The 20654-nt window shown below is 41.4% G+C and overlaps 1 protein-coding gene across 2 annotated transcripts in view; it reads left to right on the top strand.

Moving 5' to 3' along the window:
* ass1 (argininosuccinate synthase 1) overlaps nt 1–20654 on the top strand; it is a 62873-nt gene that overhangs the window by 2497 nt on the left and 39722 nt on the right. For both annotated transcript variants that reach the window (XM_042337137.1, NM_001292129.1), the window contains 7 exon segments: nt 3954–4068; nt 5803–5871; nt 7257–7445; nt 10722–10778; nt 11486–11560; nt 20138–20208; nt 20328–20358. In XM_042337137.1, coding sequence (XP_042193071.1) covers nt 3961–4068; nt 5803–5871; nt 7257–7445; nt 10722–10778; nt 11486–11560; nt 20138–20208; nt 20328–20358 — 600 coding nt within the window. In that variant the 5' untranslated portion in view covers nt 3954–3960.

Below are 20654 nucleotides of genomic sequence, written 5' to 3'. Positions count from 1 at the left end.
CAACTACTAACTAACTACTAATTAACTAATGTTGTTGTGTGTTGTGTGAGGACTGTAACATGTGGCAGTTGCCGGAGGGCAGTCTGAGCCCGGGCGACCACATCTGCAGCAAATATCTGCAACTGAGGCAGCTCCAGCTCAGGGTGTCTGAGCTGCAATCCGAGGTGCAGACATTGCGCAGCATCGGGGACAGTGAGTGCTTCCTGGATAGTTTCATCCTGGAGCCAGTCACTCCTCCGAGGCTCAGGGAATGTATAGATAATAGTATCAGTCAAGGACGGGATAGGGTGTCTGACAGGTAGGAGGTTAAGGGACCACCAGGGAGAGTGGTAGTGAAGCCTCAGGCTTTAACCTTGGCCAACAGGTACGAGATCCTTGCAACCTGTGTGGACAAGGAAGCCTGTGAGGAGGGAGGAAAACGTGATTCCTATATTAGGGGAAACAAACAGAAAGTTGTATTAATTGCGGATGAGACTATCAGGCGGACAGGTACATTTATCTGGAGCCGCAACCAGGAGACCCGAAGGCTCTGTTGCCTTCCTGGGACCAGGGTGAAGGACGTCTCGGCGGGGCTGGAGGAGAATCTAAAACAGGTGCCGCATAAAAGGTTGATCCACAAGATTAGGGCCCATGGAATTAAGGGGAATATATTAACATGGATTGAAGAATGGCTAACGGGAAGAAAACAAAGAGTAGGGATAAACAGGTCCTTCTCAGATTGGCGGGATGTGACTAGTGGAGTGCCACAAGGATCAGTGCTTGAGCCTCAACTATGTCCAATCTACATCAACGATCTGGATGAGGACATCGAACTTGATCTATCCAAATTCGCGGATGACACTAAACTAGGAGGGAGAATAAACACTGACTGTGAGTTCAAAGTCCCAAGTGAAAATTTCCATAAGTATGAATGGGCATGCCTTTTTGGTTGGTCAATAAAATTTCTTGATTGAATATTTCTGGATGAATTGAGCTCCAGGCAAAAGCTATTCTTTCAACATTCTGTTGGTTGGAATCAGTATTGCAGTACATGCAATCTGAGAAGTTTGATCTGCCCTCACAACAACAAGATTATATTTGTGTAGCACTTTTCACGTCGGGAGGACGTCCCAAGGCGCTGGACAGTGTACAGCATTTCAGACCTGAGCTGGGGTCAGGGGGGAGAATGGAAGGGGGAGTGACAATGGCATGGTCAAAGAGGAGGGTTTTGAGGCGGGACTTGAAGGAGGCTAAGGAGGGGATGAGGTGGCAATGGTGGAGTGGGACGTGGAGCCGGCTGAGCGGAGTGAGCAGGCGGGTTGGTAAGGGGTTAGGAGGTCGCAGAGGTAGGGTGGGACCATTGAGAGCTTTGTAGGTGAGGACCAGGATCTTGAACTGGATCCTCTGAAGAATAGGGAGCCAATGGAGTCGGGCGAGAATGGGGAGATGGGGGGGTCACTGAGTTTGGTGCGGGAGAGGATACGGGCTGCAGAGTTCTGGATTATCTGCAGCCTGTGGAGGGAGGAGTGGGGAAGGCCGACAAGCAGAGCATTTGCATAGTCGAGTAGGAGATGATGAAGACATGAACAAGAGTTTCAGTGGTCTGAGGGGTGAGGTAGTGGCGGAGTCGGGCGATGTTATGGAGGTGAGAGAAGGCAGAGCAGGTCATGGCTTGGATATGGGGAAGAAAAGACAGTTGAGGGTCGAACAAGACACCGAGGTTCCTGACTGGCTGGTGAGTTGAAGTGTGCAACCATGGAGGTTGATGCTGCCAGAGCCTGAGGCGCTGGCGCGAGCCAATCAAGAGGGCCTCAGTCTTGTTCACATTCAACTGTAGAAAGTTTGCCCTCACCCAGGACTTGATGTCTGACAGGCAGTCTGTCAGGACAGCAGTGGTCCTGGAGTTGAGGGTGAAGGCAGAAAGATAGAGTTGGAAGTTGACCCCATGTCTGTGAATGATGTCACCAAGGGGAAGTATGTAGATATTAAAGAGGAGAGGGCCAAGGACAGAGCCTTGGGGGACGCCAGATGTGACAGTGCGGGGACTGGAGGAGAAACCGTTAGAGGCAACAAAGTGGAGATGGTGAGAGAGATAGGAATCGAACCAGGCAAGGCCAGGTCCGCGAAGATTAAGTAAGGAGGAGAGGCGGTGTATGAGGATGGAGTGGTCGACAGTGTCGAAGGGCAGAGAGGTCGAGGAGGACAAGGAGGCAGAGAGAGCCCTGATCACAGATGTTCAGAATGTCATCAGTGACTTTGATCAGGGCTGTTTCCGTGCTGTGGGCAGCATGGAAGCCGGATTGGAGAGGTTCAAAGAGAGAATAATAAGAGAGAAAGGAGCGGAGCTGGGATGCGATGACTCGTTCCAGGACCTTGGAAAGGAATGGGAGGTTAGAGTTGGGGCCGTGGATGGAGAGTAGGGATGGGTCCTCATGAAGAGGAAGCTGAGATACTGGAGGGGTTTGTGCAGGAAGAAGAAAGAGCATAACTGGGAAACATGACTTGCTCCAATACCTTGGAGAGAAGAGGGAGGATGCAGATGGGGATGTAGTTAAGTAACAGTTTTTTGAGGAGGGCGGTGATGACAGCTGTTTTGAAGGGCTGGGAACTGTGCCGATCAACTAAGAGAGGTTGATAATATCTAAGACCATAAGACGTAGGAGCAGGAGTAGGCCATTCGGTTCCTTGAGCCTGATCTTCTAACCTAATTCCATTTACCCACCCTATCCCCATATCCCTTAATCCCTCTATCCTTTAGAAATATTATCAACCTCAGTCTTGAATATGTTCAAGGACTGAGCATCCGCAACCTTCTGGATAGAAAATTTCACAAATTCGCTACCCTCTGAATGAAGAAATGTTTCCTCAACTCAGTTTCCTCAACTCATACCCTTAATCTTGAGACTAGGACTCCTAGTTTTAGATTCTCCAACAGTCTCACGGCATCTACCCTGTTAAGACCCTTAAGGATCTTATAGGTTTCTATAAGATCACCTCTAATTCTTCTATATTCTAGAGAATATAGGCCTAGTTTACTCAACATCTATTAAAAGGGGGGGGTGGGGTGCAGGGAGGTGTACCTGGGAGGTCAGGAGACGATAGTGACAAGGGAACACTTGGTGGACTTTATTCGGGAATTGATGGAGGAGAGAGAAGAGGTAGAGTCAGGATTGAAAGTGTGCAGGGAGAGATGGGTGGAGGCCAGAGAGGGAGGTAGCAGAGCGGATCCTCTTGATTTTGGACTCAAAGCAGTCCATCATCTCACATTTGGAGTTGAGGATAAGGGGGCAAAGGAGCTAGTTTGTGGTGGAGAAGAGGAGCCAGGGGTTGCCCTTGGTCTCGAGGTGCCTTAAGGCAGGATGATTTTGGAGTCGAAGAAAGAGTAAGCTAGGTTAATAATAAAAAATCCATGCATTTGATATTGACCCTTATCACGTCTTCGAGACGTCTCAAAGTGCTTCACAGGTTATACTGCAAAGTGAATTGACTATACTTTGTGGGCAAAACACAGCAGCCAATTGCACATAGTAGTGTGCGACAAATGTAAGATAGGTATAATATTTTGATTATGAATTTCCAACAATTTTCTAATGGGTCAAATTTGATGTCAACCTGATTCACTTGGTAGCACATTCTACCTGAGTCAAAAATTTGTGATTTCAAAGCGCCACATTTGCACAAATTGGCTATTGCATTTACTTAAAAAAAATGCGCAGTCAATACATTTCACATAGTAAATCCTGCAATGTGCTTTGAGACATCCTCCCGACATGAAAGATGCTGTATCAAATGCAAAGATTATTATTATTATTATTGGTAATGTTACTTCTTCTGATTGACTTGCTATGCATTTCCAGTATTCTTTCTGTTAGGATTTTCAGAATCCTAATAACTTATTTTAACATCTTGTTCTTGTATCACTCTTCCAGTCTTCACCAAAGTAGCTTTAACTGATTTTTTTTTTAAATTCACAGCAATTCAATGTCGCAGTCTAAAGGAACAGTTGTCCTTGCCTACAGTGGCGGATTGGACACTTCATGTATTCTGGTTTGGCTGAAGGAACAAGGATATGAAGTCATTGCATATCTGGTAAGAAATCGTGGCGTGTACTGATTGAACAATTTTGAATTATTTAGCTTATGACTTGAGCCCACGAGCAATTCAACTAGTCATGCTCAAAATTTATTGTAAGAAAATTTATGATTTTATTTATAAAATAGAGACCAACCTTTGCCATTAGAACTAGACCCATAATGGAGATGACAGATTTGGAACTGTTCTGATGTCTTTTCATCTGTCTTTGTCTCTATACAGTACCTGTATCAAAGTACTTTACCTCAGTTTTACTTGGGAAAAATCCTTGTGTTGCATTTCTTGCTCATAATGACAACAATTTTGAGCCTGAATTTCTCGGGCCAGTGCTGTTAAGAGGTCATGGGGTAATGCAATTTGCAGATATACTGCGCCCTTCTGTCATAGTACAACAACAAAATTACATTTGTAAAGTGCCTTTCACGTCGGGAGGACGTCCCAAGGCGCTGGACAGACAGTTATGGACCCGAGCTGGGGGTCAGGGAGGGTGGAGGGCAGGGGGGGAAGCGGAGAGATTGAAAGCATCAAAGAGGAGGGTCTTGAGATGGATCTTGAAAGTGGGAAGGGAGGAGGTGAGGCAGAGGGACTGCGGGATGAAGTTCCAGAGGGTGGGGGCATGAAGCAGGCCAGCCTGCTGAGCGGAGGGAGTGGGCAGGATGGTGGGTTGGGAGGTTGCAGAAGTAGTGGGGAGCAAGACCATGGAGGGCTTTGAAGGTGAGGACCAGGATCTTGAATTATATCCTCTGTGTGATGAGAAGCCAGTGGAGTAGAGCAAAGATGGGGGTGATAGGGTCACAGAGCCTATTGTGTGAGAGGACACAGGCTGCAGAGTTCTGGATGATCTGCAGCCTGTGGAGGGAGTAGTTGGCCGACAAGCAAACAGTTTGCATAGTTGATGTAATGAAAGCATGAATGAGGGCTTCGGCGGCCTGCGGGGTGAGACAGTAGCGGAGCTGAGCTATGTTGCGGAGGTGGGGGAAGGCAGAGGGGGTCATGGCCTAGATGTGGGGTAGCAGACTTCTGGATGTCTATTTTTCAAATCGTAGGAATTCTCCCACCCAACCATCTGCTCAGATGCTTCTAGGAGCTGGAAATTTAAAATCATATGTTTTGCATTTCTCTGCCCAGTCCATTAATCTGTGTCCCCCTGAAGTTGCTTACAATCTTCACTGTTAGCTAAACTCTATTTTTGTGTTACTGACTATTATATTCATGCCCTCTTGTTTTGGGCTCGCCAAGTGGAAACAGCCTATTAACGTCCACTTTATCAAATTCTTTCATAATCTTAGATACCTTGTTCAGGTTCTCTGTCATCTCAATTCTACAGAGAAAAGTTCTAACCTGTCCAAGCTTTCCTGATCACTGTATCCACTCATCTCTGGGAACATTCTTGTAAATCTATGTTGTACTCTCTCCACTCCTTCCTGCAATATGGTGACCAGAATTACATCCAGTATTTTTTCTTTTTCATTCAAACATGTGAAACATGTAGGGCAGGATGAGGCTTTCTACCAGTACTCCAAATGTGGTTAACCCAACCGTTTATATATTACTTCCCCACTTTTGTACTATTGTCTACTTCCCAGACCTTTTTTGTTGGAAATGAACAATTCTGGGAACATTAATGATCTCGTACTAATTAATTTCTGTTGGTTCCATTCTCTTAAATAATTAAGACAGAATTAAGAAACTATGGACAAATAATTATATTTTTCTTTTTCGTGCAAACAGGCTAATGTAGGACAGGAGGAGGATTTTGAAGCTGCTCAAAAGAAGGCTCATGCTCTGGGAGCTAAAAAGGTAAAAATTCTCCAAACATTTCATTCCAGATGTCATTGTGAAGTTGTAGTGCGAGGACTGGCACTTGAACGTGGAGAAGCAAAGTTGCTGTGAGCTGATGTGACTTGATAAAATCAGAAATGAAAGTTCAGCCTCTTTTCACCTCTCCTTCCTTTGCCTTAGCCTGCCACCCTGAGGATAACTTGTGGGACTCTATGTTGCCAATCCAACTGAGATCAGTTAACAAATGCAGTTTAGTTTGGAGATCAAACCTAGGATTTTTCTGTCTGTACAGCTTAGTTTCATTCTAGACAGTGGCTTTACAACTGAGCCATTGTGGGGGCAGGGGCAGTCAGGTTAATTTATTTTATACAATGGAGCATTTACAAAATCACAGCACTTTACTTTGTGAAGGGCTTTGAGTAAAAAGCACTTTGTAAGGATCATTATTATCAGCAGGCCTCAGAGGAGCTTGCATAGTATTATGTAATAATCGTTGCATTTGATATAGCACCTTATTGAGATGTCTCAAAGCACTTTACAGGATATACTGAAATGAAGCAGCCAGTTGCACACAGTAATGTCCCAAAAGCAGCCATGGAGTGAGTGACCGATTTTGTTTGGGGTGGAGGGGGGAATTGTTGGCTAGGACACGGGGTGAAACTACCTTCTCTTTTTGAATAGCATCATGGGATCTTTATTGTCCATCTGAACAGGCACCAAAGGATTGCACCTCCGACAATGCAGCACAACCCCAGCATTGCACTGGAGTTTCAGCCTAGACCAGGGTGGTCCAATTTTTGACTGCTGAGGGCTATATGCCTTATTTGAGAAATGTCCGCCAAAGCAATATTTTTGTGTTTCCCTTCCAGAGAAATAACAGCATTTCTACAGTGCTTTTTTCAAGTCAATAGGATGTCTAAAAGCACATGACACTGCTGCCTGGGCACTCGAGCTGGGGGCATGAGCCAAGGGAGGTGGGATAGGGAGAGGAAAAGATGACCAGTCTTGATGTGCCTTGAAAAAGGGGACGCAGGGAGGGAATGGAGCACCAGAGAGTGGGGGCAAAATGGCGATGGTAGGATAGATGTAGGGGGGAGATACATGAAATAAGCTGGTGTTTGCTGGACATAGGGAACAGCTGGATTAGGCGGGTAGGGGTGGATGAAGGATGTAGAGGAGTTTCCCACTGGGGAAAGAGGGAGTTTTCTGTGTGGAAAGTCTAGATACAGATTACCAACTCACTTGGGTGGGGACTTGGATAAGATGCAGCTAGTATGCATTTGTTGCTTTACAAGCAACTTTGAGTCCACACTAAAGAATATGCAGACGGTCACATTGATTTTCGGTTTGATTTGTTTGACATTGTGTAAGATTACTGCTACGATATTTTGTGCTTTTAACAGGTTTTTATCGAAGATTTGAGGAAGGAGTTTGTTGAGGAATTTATTTGGCCCGGTGTCCAAGCAAATGCTATTTATGAAGACCGATACTTGCTTGGAACATCGCTGGCTAGACCCTGCATTGCCAGAGGCCAAGTGAAGATTGCAAAACAGGAAGGAGCTCAGTTTGTATCCCATGGAGCCACTGGCAAGGTATGTTAACTGAGTAAAGGAACAATATTTTTCCTGAAAAGATGAATGATACCTATCAGAATGTATTTGGTCACTTCTTACCAGTCAGGTCAGTGCCCTTTCAGTGACAGTGGCAGTGATTTGACTATAATTCAGATTGAAGTTCTGAAGAAGGCCCATACTGGGGGTCTGGATCGGGGAGAATGGAGGGCAGGAGGGAAAGGAGGGTGATATTAGTGGAGGGTAGAGGACAGGGGTGGGAGCATTTTGGGGAAGTAGCTTGGGTCGGTGGCGGCAGCCAAAATGCACACGTCAAGACTAAGCAAACGGGGAAGGTGAGGGCAGAGCGATTTCTGATTGGATATTGACTGAGAGAGTCAGCAATGGCGTGGCAGTGAATCTAGTTGTTTAAGATGTTTCTCCCAATTCTGACTGAAAATTGCTGTCATTTATGTCCATTCCTGTGGATAGTAGGACTGGGGAAGAAGGCATCAGAATAATCAAGTCGATATCAACAACACACATTATCAAATCAATACTCGGGACAGGAGTCACCAGCTGGTGGCAGTGCTGTATAACATTTACACTTAAATCCTGGTTAGTTGGACCAAATTTGGGAGTGGAGTGGGCAAGAGATCCAGTCCGGCGAGCTGGATTTCATTAATGGGTTAATAGGTTAGTAAAATCCAATCTCTTCTGTGCTAAATGAGCTACTCTCAACCTTAGGTGTGTTGTAGTTGGCCTCAGGGACCCTGGGGTGATTAGGGTAAAACAAGATTTAGGGATGAACTCCTTATTTATATCCCTGGAAAAAGATTTAATTACTAAATTTTTTTTTATTATTCTAAACCACTCGTTCTAAATGTATCTGGATTTATTAACCCAAGTCCTGTACAGTTACCTGTGGATTTTCTGAGGCACTACAATTCAGGCTCACAATGAGAGACTAGTCATTGTTACCATTAATTAGTTAATGTTTCTAATAATATTGTCTTTCAGTTCAATGACTGGAACATTTTCTCTCTCTCTGCTAAATTCTGATAATATACTGAATGTTTTTAGAAAACCAGACATAATAAGCAATGTTTCCATCAGAGTTCCTGTTCTGTGAATGCTCTGATAAATCAATAACATTTGTGTTTTATTAACTGTTAACCATATATTTATTTTATTCAAGGGAGCCTGATTTTATGTTATGCTATTACTGCCAATAATACTTTGCCTGCTTTAAACCACGGATAGTAATGAGATTAAAGCAGTTTATCCTAAGGTAACTGTGGGTGGTTTAATGTAAAAAGCTGCTCTGAAGATCTGTAAGGCGGATATATTGTGGGGAGCAGATGGGTCTGTTTTGGCCTTCAGGAAGAAAGCCAGTTCTAATCTGCTGTTGTGCATCCACTAAAAGCAAATATACAACTGCACAGATTGGCTGGGGATTTAGGAACAAGACAATAAGGCAATTTTAGTGCTACCAATGTTATTAACCATCACTGTTGAATATCATAAATAAACCACTTGATCAGATGATGCTGTCATCTGTTATGTAGCAGATTGGTATTTTTGCTTTTCTTCTGTCTACTATAGATTGTGGAGTCCTGTAGCTCAGTGGTTAGAGCACTCGCTTTGCAAGCGAGAGACCTGAGTTCAATTCCAGACAGAGGGCGAAACCTTGGGCAAGTTTCCTTACTCCACACAGAGCCTAATAATAATCCCTCCAAAACCCAAAACAATAATAAATTGGTCATTTCAATCTACGACTGTTTGTGGGACATTGCTGTGCGCAATTGGCTGCCGCGTTCGCCCACAAATATACAGTCAATTCACTTTACAGTGTGTGCTGTGAAGCGCTTTGGATGTCCTCCCGACGTGAAAACACTATATCAAATGCAAGGATTATTATTATTATTATCAGACTAATTGAAAAATTAACTTCTGAAAAATCTGAACAAAACACCACAGCTAAAATTCAACGACAGCAATTTTCTTGAGGACATCAGATTCCTGCCGCACCTTAATCTGGAAATAAAGTCATCTTCCGAGTACCATTTGCATTTAATGTATAACGTGAGAAGAACAGGGACAGCAAATCTAATTTAAAGGAAAGACTTAAAAAAAACTTCATAATTCCCTCAAATGAAGCTTAATTTTTGAAACAAATGAAAATTTCATTTATAAAAATGAGCATTTCTCCAAGAAATAAGTGTAAAATGTAGGCTGTGGCAATGGAAACGTATTGATGGACCTGTGTTTCACATTCAGCCAGTTACTGGGGGCAGGCAGTCATCCCGCTCAGCTCCTGTTAACCCTACAAGCCAAAGTACTAATGGGTAGGGTGGTCCCAGCTGGACAAGCAGCGGGAAAGCTTGTCAGACAGCGATATCAATGGCAAGCTATGCAGTTTTAGCTGGTTAGACTCCAGCAGTATGCCAACGCACACTCTGGGGTCCCAAAGCCTTAGCTCTTGCTAACCTGCGTCTAATACTCTTTGGAATTAGGTAAACAGGATGCATCCCTCCTGAGAGAGGATTTCCATTCCAACAATCTATCTCCGGGATTTCCACGTGTAGGTGGGATGCATGGAATTCTCAGCTTGGTTTGGACACCTCTAAAGCATGGTGATCGGTTTCAACATATACCCAGTATTGGAAGGAGAGGATAAGAAAGGAAGATGAGTGAATGCAAAACTACAGAATACAACAGTGAGGGAGAAAACGTTTCAAGAATCCTTAGTGAAACTTTGTCAACTTAATCATTTTTATGTTCTAAACGGTGCATTAAGTTGCACGGGTTTCTAAGTCGCAGTTTGGTCACAAGATTGGTTCGGATCAAGAAGTCCTTTGGCCCTAATCTGATCTCATTGCTCCCAAAACACCCATTCTCCATCACAGCACCGAGCTGCTTTTCAAATATCCTTTGCGGTAACCGGTTCTAGTTATTAATTCCGCTCTGGGTAAAGATAAACTTCCTGGGGTCTGTCCTGAAATTGCCCTCTAAACCTATGTCCTCTAGTTGTACTGTCTTGGTGAATCCTAAAGTATTATTCTGGGTTTACTTTTACAACCCTATGTAAAATATTACACACTTCTATGAAGTTGTCTCTCAAGACTGAAGAGCCTCTCTAGTCATTGCTCAGATTTTTACTCCTGCACAGAATTTTTAAATTCAAGTAATTTAAAATGTCGTTCAGCAGTTTGTAATCACACTCCAAGATTACAACAGCCTTTTCATGAAAGTATATATTTGCTTTTACTGTGGGCAGCCTTCCTAGTGTTCTAAGTGTTTTCTTTTTCTTTCCAGGGAAATGATCAGATCCGTTTTGAGTTGACTTGCTATGCGCTGTATCCTGATGTTAAGGTAGAACATTTTTTGGAATAAATGTGTTTTTACCATATTTTTTAGTTCTGTGATCTGAAGGTTGAAGTAATGACATTTTTGCGTTAAAAATCAAACTACAAATTCAGTTTGAGGTTGAAATTTAAGATAGTGTAATTGGGTTTCCTATAATCTAATCTATGCAAGTACAAATGACTCCCTCTTGGATCATTCTGTTGCCCTCAACACAATCAATCACAACCACCCACCTCGATTGCCTTGTTTCCCTCATCTACCTGGTTCAAGTCTTACTTGACCCTCTGCCATCATTCGGAAACTCACTCCTCAAAGTGTTTCTCCTTCCACCCCTGCACAGTCATCTGCAGGGTACCCAAGGCTCTATCTTCCCCCACCTCCTTTTTTCCATTTACATGCTCCCTCTCAGTGATGTCATCCGCAGACATGGGGTCAGCCTCCACATGTGGGCTGTGAGGTAAGAGCAGATTAGTGGAATCAGTTGGTAGCTCTTCCAAAGCGCAGGCACAGTGGGCTAAATGGCTTTCTTCTACACTGTAAGATTCTGTATAATTATTATAAATCCACACTCCCACCACTCTCTGTGTGGGGAAAAAGTAATACAAAGACACTTGTGAAAGGCCAGTCTCCCTCACGACTAATTTGATTACCTAAAGATTCTTGTATTGCAGAACTCTGACTCTTGTACATGTTATTCTGTATGTTGATTGCAGATCATCTCCCCATGGCGGTTACCAGAGTTTTTCAATCGATTCTTGGGACGCAATGACCTGATGGAGTATGCAAAGGTTGGTTTGAAATATTTGTTTAGAAATGCTGATATTTTAGTATTGCCGTTTGCGCAGTCCCGCTTTAAATTTTAACTTATTAGCTTTTCATTTTTAACGTAACTTATTTCCATTTGTGGAGCTAGTGAGCGCATTGCTAATGTGCTGGGATGATAATAATAATCCTTACATCCTTATATAGTGCTTTATCACGTCTTCGAGACGTCTCAAAGCCTTTCACAGAATATTCTGTAAAGTGAATTGACTGTATGTTCTGTGGATGAAACGCAGCAACCTTAGCAATGTCACTATCTGATAATTTCACTGCTTATTTTGGCTGGCAGGCGTGTTTTAGTTACATGGACAGATTGTAATTTCTGCAAACTGAATCACGAGAAGATTTATGTTGTATTATTATCGTTATTGAATGGTACAGGGAAATATAATTTATGTGCATTGAAATAGTAGTGCAATATAACGTTATGAAAAATCAAATCGCCCATAGTTAAATGGAAGACTTAAATAAATAATGTAAAATTCAATTTGGCAATATTCATGAATCTGTTTATGTGACATGATATTCTTCCAAAATGGGTTTTGAATCTTAAGAATTCTATGTTTTTTGTTGTGTGTAAATGACCACAAGAGGGCACTCAGTACCTTTGTGATGCTCACCACAGCATTACCAAGAAATCATTTGCAATAGATTTATTGAGATTCTATTAACAGTGTAAATTCTAACCTCATTTTTATTTTGGAAAAAAGTTAATATTAAGGGGATATAATTACTTGTAGAACCCACTGTGTGTACCTTTTAAGGAATCCTCATTGTATTGACTTTTTAAAATGAAATTGTTACAAAGAGTTTAAGATTAAGGTTGTTCGTGATTTATCAATTTTCCCTTTTTGGGCCTATAATTTGCGATTATTTCTGAATGGAATAGGGCAGGAGTAGGCCTTTCAGCCCCTTGAGACTGTTCCACCATTCTATTAGATCATGGCTTTCTTAATGACCAAGCCAGATTCCTCAAACAGAAACAAATCTCAGATACGGTCCACTTCCAGAGTGGAATTCACGCAGGTCTTCGGGAGTGAAGTGCTTGGGGTCTCTCATATCTAGCTGTTCTTTGATATTAAAGGAGATCAACTTCATGAAGTTGCTGCTCTATTGACTAAGTTAAATAATAATAATCTTTGCATTTGATATAGTGCTTTATCACATCTGCGAGACGTCTCAAAGCATCTCACAGATTGTACATTAACTGACTATATTTTGTGGTCGAATAAAGGTACATTTGAATAGGAAATCCCATTCGACTTGTACCAAATGTTTTGTTTAATGAAACGCACTTACTAATTCTGGAATGTTATGACCTTTTTACAGGCAGCCAGAAATCTTAATTGCTCTTGTCTGTCCTATACTATGACCATATACTGGTCACTGTTTTTAGCCTTCATTGCAAGGTAGACCCCAAATTAGTTTGGTTACTACTTTAGTGATGTACTGCAAACATACCTTTTCTGTTGTCAAACCTGGCCACTGGTTTACAATCAAGTTTCCTGAAGTAGCTTTGATAAATTCCTGCTAAGTTTAAGTTGTAAATAAATTTTGATCGTGACATATTATGGCTGCAGTAACAGCTTAGGATCACAAGGGGGCACACAAGGTTTTTGTGAGAAAAGTGGAATTTGTATGAAGATTGAACTATGATAGAAGAGGATTGGAAGGAGCGGAGATGACAGAAGCTCTGATTATATAGAGCAAAGCTATTTCCCACCCATCAAATTCCTATATTCAGAATTTTAATCTTTTCATAAATAACAAATGTTATTTTTAAAAATGTGCTTGGGTGGGTATGAAAAACTCAGTTCAGAGGACAATAAACCACTCTTGGTTTTTGGTATGACGTCCGAATCCTTGAATGCAATTATTTTCTTGTAATCGCTCCCACTGAGCTTCTCTTTACACCGTGGGCTGCTTTGTTCAGGTGCAATCACATGAGTGATGTAGGATTTTTGCTGATCTATTTAAAGCCCTCCTATGGCTCTCAGCAGAATATGCTGAATGAATGTTATTTCCTTTTCATCTGCATTCTACAAAACGTCCTGTGCTAAATGACAAACGTTCACTCTGTAACCACACAGCCAACAATTAAACTAACGGTTTAAAGCGATCATTGGAGACACAATAACTTTTTGGCTGTTGAGAAAACATACAAAATCTGATTGTTTCTCAAATTGTATCAGCTAGATGAAATGGTCTTTCCATCCTATACAATCCTATTTCACAATATTTTGCAATCGATCTGTCTCACTATTGTTACTGTTTACTGAAATAAGCTCCAAGGTGTATACTCGCATAAGTCTGATCTGTAGGGGGAGGGTGGTGAGAGAGAGTGGTGGGGGGTGGTGAGAAAGAGGAGGTGGGGGCGCGCGCGAGAGAGGTGAGGGGGAAGGGGATAAGCGGAGAGAATGATTGAGTTTATCGTGAGGCATCAATTTAAGAGAAGTAACAAAAGGAGTGATTAGGAGGAGCATTTTACACAAATGTTTAGGATGTGAAATTTCGGGTGCAGTGGTCAAGACAGAATCCTTATTAGATTTTAAGAGGGAAGTATAAATAGAGTAACTTGCAGGATTATGGGGGAAAAACAGGTTAATGGGACTACAATTGTTAGTACACTGTACAGAATATCCTGTAAAATGCTTTAAGATGTTTTGTTGATATAAGATGCTATATCAAATGCTAGGATTTAGTATTATAAGTTGCAAATTCCTTGCACTTAATCTCTTGACTCGTTCTACTTCACTAGTTGTTGAGGTCAAAAATACTGAACTACAAAACATTTCTTCATCTCCAGTATTGTAGACAATCCAGAAACATAGCTGTCAGCAGAAGATGGACAAGAAAAGGAGCTAAAAGAGCATAGAATATTTCACAAAGATAGACCTAAGCTAGACTGAGGAGTGGCTTTATTGGTAAAGGATGATATAACAGGTGTCAATGCAACAGCAGATGGTGAGATAGGAGAAGCAGTTTCGGAGAAAAAATAGCAAAGGTAAGAAAGAAATAACTAGTGACTCTTTGTGATAGTTTACTCCAGGTGATTGATGAGTTTAGGCGAGTACACTAAATGCACAAAATAATCTTGAATATGATTTTAGTGCAAGCGAGATTGGTATCAATACAAGGGATATGGATAAATTAAGTGGTATGTGAGGAGATGCAACATTAAATTTTAACGTGGTTATTAAACTGAAAAAGGGACATTATCCAGGTCTTTAAAATATTAGAATGCATAAATGCAAGTTATTTATCTTTAAATTAGTGTTAACAAAACAAATTCAGAATTAACATTAAACTATGAAAGGTGATGAACGTGTGTAACGTCTACATCATATAGAAAATAATATCTTCTATTTCTGTGCTCGCTCGTTGCCCTGAGGTAGTGGCTTAGCCAAAACAATCATTGATTATTTATGAAACAGTGGATATTAAGATTTAACTTTCCAGAAATCAATAAGCATGTGTTAATAAACATGGGAATTAGCATCTAGCTGAAGGGCAGTGAAAGCATAGAAGTCCTGACATTGTGCTGCACTTTTGCAAACAGCCAGCTTGTGTTATCTAAAGAGGCCGAAATATCTTTCATCCAATTTGTATTCACATTCCCCCCCCGCCCCCCCCCCCCCCCCACACACACACACACACACACACACGCGCACTGGCCACTCTCCCATTCATTGACTGTAAAGACCATTCTAACTTACAATTCAAAATGTTCCTTATTTTAAAATGAACGGAGCAACTGAATTAAACTGACTATATTAACTTGTCATTGGGGGTTATCCATTTTCTGGCTATCCATTTCCTAACTATCTGCAAACATGCATTGCCAAATTCGATCCCTTACTGAGCTACAGTCATGTCAGTTTGACTCCATAGAGTGCCAAGTAGTGATTTAATAATCACACCAAAGATACATGACAACTTTTGGATAAGTGAACAGTGGAAGTTGCTCCTTTCTGCTAAATCTGAACATCAGACAGTGTTCACCCAGACCTTGTCCACACCAGACCTGAGACCACCTCCTTAGGGCTGCCCCCCCTGTGCTAATGATAACAGCCATTGATGCTAAAAGGCACTGAATGAAAAAACAACCTCTTGAAACCTAATGAACCATTCGATGGCTTGACTGCTCAAGCATTAACAATTACTCCATCTTCCTGTGACATGAAGAAGACACTTTGTAACAGTGGGCAACCTGTTGACACCACTCAGGACTGATTCAAACCTGCTCCAGGCAAAAACAACCCGAGCAGGTAACAGCATAAACCCCTCATTTTATTATTGACTAAAATAATACACAACTACATTTGCCCAACTCATTAACCATTAATGATCTTTATCCTCTCTGGGAAAAATCTATAGGATGTTATTGACAGTGGTAATTTATTGCAGGGTGAGTGCGAACGGTGATTCTGGGTGAGTCGCATCAGATTCTTTCACACTGCTTTCCCGTGGCCAGTTTGCTGTCAGGTGCTGTTACCTGGTGCCACATGCACCAACGAGAGGGGTGGTTTCCTTACTACTTTGTTGGTGTCAGTACCTCTCATGCTCAAACCGGATGATCCGATAAAGCCGACTATTTCTCTTATTAGGCAGGACTGTTTTGTACCCAGAATCCACGCTAATTTCTGCTTGAGTGCATTTCACCATGAAAATGCACCGCAATGTTCTGGCTATATCTGCCTGATCCACCATGGGAAATATTTGCACTTTTGTCAACCAGCACAGAGGGTAAACTGGAAAAAAAACCACAAAGTGGAAAAAGTATAAAGCATAATCACAAAAAGAAGTAATAGGAATTAGCCATGGAAGTATATTTACAGGTTGTTCACAGACTGACTAATAACCAAACCTTTAATTCAGTAAGACATTTTTAAGTTAGTTTTGGTATTTTTAAAGAATGAGACAACTTACCTGGATTTGAGCTTTGATAGTTTGCCGGATTCCTGTTACAAGGACAGTCTTTGTGTGCCTTGGGGATAACTTTCAAGCTGTGAAGGTACCTATATAATCCCTGCCTCGTCAGCTGTAAAATGCACTTGTTGCTTCTGTGTTTTATTTTTGCACTGATGTGAAATATGATAACTTCTTGCAACGAAAATAGGGATCTTGAACTGAGAATAAGTAAGATTCCTGCGTGAATTGCTAGTGGGATTTTAGAAAGGTTTGGTCTGCTGGAAGACTCGTTTCAAAGTGTATGGAAAATGTACTGGAATTCTGCAAATCGAGAATGTGGTAGCTATTGTCATCCTTGGGTGAGTTTTTGATCGTGCTTGCGGTCACCTCCCCTCTTCCCCTTGCACCTGCATTAGTTATTTTCCATTTCCCACACCATCTTGTCTTTGTGACCTCTTAGTGAGACGACCAATTTAGATCTGGATTATGGATTGTAACGACCACATTCAAGTGCTTGGTGGAAAATGGGTACACCATCTGCCCATCACTGCGTTGCTATAGTAAGACGGTCCAACTGGATCTAGATTTACTCTGACTACTGACTATTTCACACTGCAAAATTTAGCAAATGGTTGAATTCAGTCTTTGAAACTGGTTCTCTATAGCAACAAGTTTCAAAATTAAGACTGCATTTAAGAATTTTCCAACTTCTGGATACTGTGAAACACTAAGAAAATTTTAGAGTGAATTTAGGTCCATGTGGAATTTTTACCTCTTAGCATGTTAAATTGCGCTAATGTGACCTGAGCCGTTCTTCTTAAAGGGGCAAGTGAAAACTATGAATTTCAGAGTAAGATGCAGGTTTTCACTAATAATTCTCCACACAGTAGCTTCTTGATCGACCACAGTGAGTTACAGAATGGTATTAATGCCTATACACATGTCTGCCTGGGGACACTGAGACTAGGGAAACCAAGAGAAAGAAAAGTGAGAATTTAAAACAAAATAGTATTCCTATTGAGAAGGTGAATAACTTTTTGAATTGTGTATGAATATAACCTCAAAAGATCTGCTGATTAAACCTGGTAAAATGGTTCTGTTTTTGTTGTGTAAAATCAATAACCTTGTAGAACATAATGTACGGTAGTTATTGCAACTCTAAGATGTAAAACTGACCGGCCACAAAAAAGGCGTAATAGACAAACTTGCTCTGAGGTTCTTTTACCTATCGGAATGGACATGAAAATTATTCATTTTTTAATTTCCGGTAAATTGAAAAATATTGGTCTTCTGGAAGGTACTGCACTTGTTGGAGCAGTGCCCAAGTGTTATTCATTACTGGAACTTGTTTTTATTTCATTTGAAAGATTCCACACTGAAACTTCCTTTCTGTCTGTGTCAGTAGCTGGTGGTTTTTTCTGCAAGACTGGGTTTTGAGAGCTGCTGGCTCTAGTCACCGGGGGTACTGTTCTGCCATGGTGATTTCAGATAATTGGGGCCAAAGTAATGAATTACTTCATAATGTTGTTTGTTATCTCTGCTTCAATGTATTGTGCGATCCAAAGGAGGAGTCAGCCTGTGGGAGGTTGGGAAATTGTATCAGTTCACAAGACTAGATACTCATCTTCTCTGAATCATGCCTTTATTTCATCCTTTTTTTCCCTCCGCCCCCCCCACCTCCCACTGTCCTTGTAAGCAGAAGGCGGTTGTCTCTTGAGAACTTTCAAGCTATTCACAGATTCTTAAAACAAAATAAAATTACCAGAAAGTACTAGAAATATTAAATTATTCAATTGAAGATTCCTCTTTAATGTACTGTGTAGTCCATTAAGTTCCCTTGAGTAATGCTTTGTTCAGTCCTTAGAGCCTGTCTGTGTAATTCAGACCATTTCTTACTAGTTTGCGCCCAGCACAGCAGTGAACCTTGAGGGGGAATTGATGAGTAGTGTGTGGCTTTTAAAGCGGGACTTAATTTAACAGCTGGAAATGGCACACGCCAAACAATTAGTCAAAACAGTCTTCCAAAAAAAGCTTCTGCCCAAGTCATTTATGCAGTTAAAGATCAGCAAAGCTAAGTTGGAAATGATGGAGAAAAAAATGAGGAGAAAATAACTAGCCGAAGCTAGGCACATAATTACAGCAGTATTTTGTTATTTTGGAGTGGGGAGGCAGTTGTCATCTCAGTATCCTATTCCAGCATTGAAATGGGCTTGTGCAAAGAGTGAGTTTCCAGAACTGGTGTAAGAGAAAATAAAATTTCACTTTTTTGAAGACCAGTTGCTCTTTAAAATGGAATGTCTTCAAAGTAAAGTACACTTGGTGTAAGACCTCATCAGAGGTCGCGTTTTTATCGGAGGTCACACTTTCAGCCACTACGCCCCAAAACTCTGGAACATTCTACCTCAACCCCTCCGCATTGCCCCCTCTCTCCCCTTTTTCAAGTCCTGCCTGAAAAGCTTCCTCTTCGACCTTGTTTATCCCCCACCCAGCCCCCTACTCGGAGTCAGGCTTCTCCACTGTTAAGCGCTCTGAGACGCTACCTTGCGTGGAGGGCGCTATATAAGTGCAAGTTGATTGTGTTTTTGCTCATTGCATCAATCATAGCAGTAACAACTTGCATTTACATAATGCCCTTCACATGGGGTAGCTTATCGGAGCGCTTACCAATGGCAGAGCCTGACGGGGGGGGTGGGGGTGGCATATTTTTTCTTTACTGTTGGATTTGATTCTGTAATGCATATGCTGAGCCTTGAGAGCAGTCAATAGAGGGCCTGAGAAATGTTTCCACATCTTAATGTATGTACTATGAAGGTCCAAACTATATAGGAATAATTTCTGCAGGAGAATTTCCCTGCACAAGTATCAATTTGTAAAACTTAATCGTTTTTATTTACATTGAGTAACCTCATACACTACCACTTAAACAAATCATAATATCTCGGAGAGATATTTTAAATAAGTATTAAGAAAATATTTACTTTTCTAAAATATTTCTATGTGCACAATTGGCTGCCGTGTTTCGCCCACAAAATATACGGTCAATTGACTCTGCAATTCTGTGAAGTGCTTTAAATCTTCACAAAGACATGTTTAGACACTATATTCAATGCAAGGATTATTATTATCAGCTGTATGTGGAAACGAGTACCAAAACTACTACTATTAATAATAATCCTTGCATTTGATATAGCGCTTTTCACGTCTTCTAGAAGTCTCAAAGCGCTTTAGAGAATATAGTGTAAAGCAAATTGACGATATTTTTGGGCGAAACGAGGCAGCCAATTGCGCACAGCATTGTCCCACAAACAGTCGAAGATTGAAGTGACCAATTTTATTATTGTTTTTCTTGACGGATTATATCTCAAACTAAGGTTTTAAAAGCTAATTAACATCCTCCCCTCTGTTCTCGCCCCCTGACCCCAGCTCGGGTCTGAAATGCTGTACGCTGTCCGGCGCCTTGGGACATCCTCCCAACGTGAAAGGCGCTATACAAATGTAATCTTGTTGTTGTTTTGTCATGTTTCACTAAATATAAAACCCTCTGGTTAATAATAAGTTACACACCTTGCAATGAACACACTGCACCATTGATGATGGACCTTGATGTCTTTGAATTTCTTTTTGGATTACAGAATCATGGAATCCCTGTTCCTGTCACTCCCAAAAGTCCTTGGAGTATGGATGCTAACCTTATGCACATCAGGTAAACTGATTTTTAATACTTGATTCATTTGAAATATTGCTGCCATCTTAATATGGATTTGTTCTTTTATGGAAAATATTGTTCCTGTTGTTTACTTCTTCAATTTGTGTTTTCCACAGCTATGAGTCTGGGATCCTGGAAAACCCCAAGGTAATAATTCATGACATTGAAATACTTCAAATATGCCATTAAGCGTATACTGTGGTTATGTGTGTGACCCATAATTTGAAATTTCATGGGGTTAGTGGGGGATGGCAAGGCCAAGTCCTGGTAGTATTATCATCTGTGTTATAGAGCTTTTTATTGCTGCTGAGATCAATGGGGAGGGAAACATTCTGTGTGACATTGTACAATGCAATGTCACATGGAAACAATAAAGAAGCAATTAGACAGATGAGCCACATTCACAGAGGAGCGCTTCAAAGTTGGCAGCTCGCAGCAGCGGT

The sequence above is a fragment of the Callorhinchus milii genome, unplaced genomic scaffold (assembly GCF_018977255.1).
Source record: "Callorhinchus milii isolate IMCB2004 unplaced genomic scaffold, IMCB_Cmil_1.0 Scaffold8, whole genome shotgun sequence".
In the NCBI taxonomy this organism is placed as follows: Eukaryota; Metazoa; Chordata; class Chondrichthyes; order Chimaeriformes; family Callorhinchidae; genus Callorhinchus; species Callorhinchus milii.
Note: the sequence above shows the minus strand (reverse complement) of the source record. Positions and strands in the feature narration are given on the sequence as shown.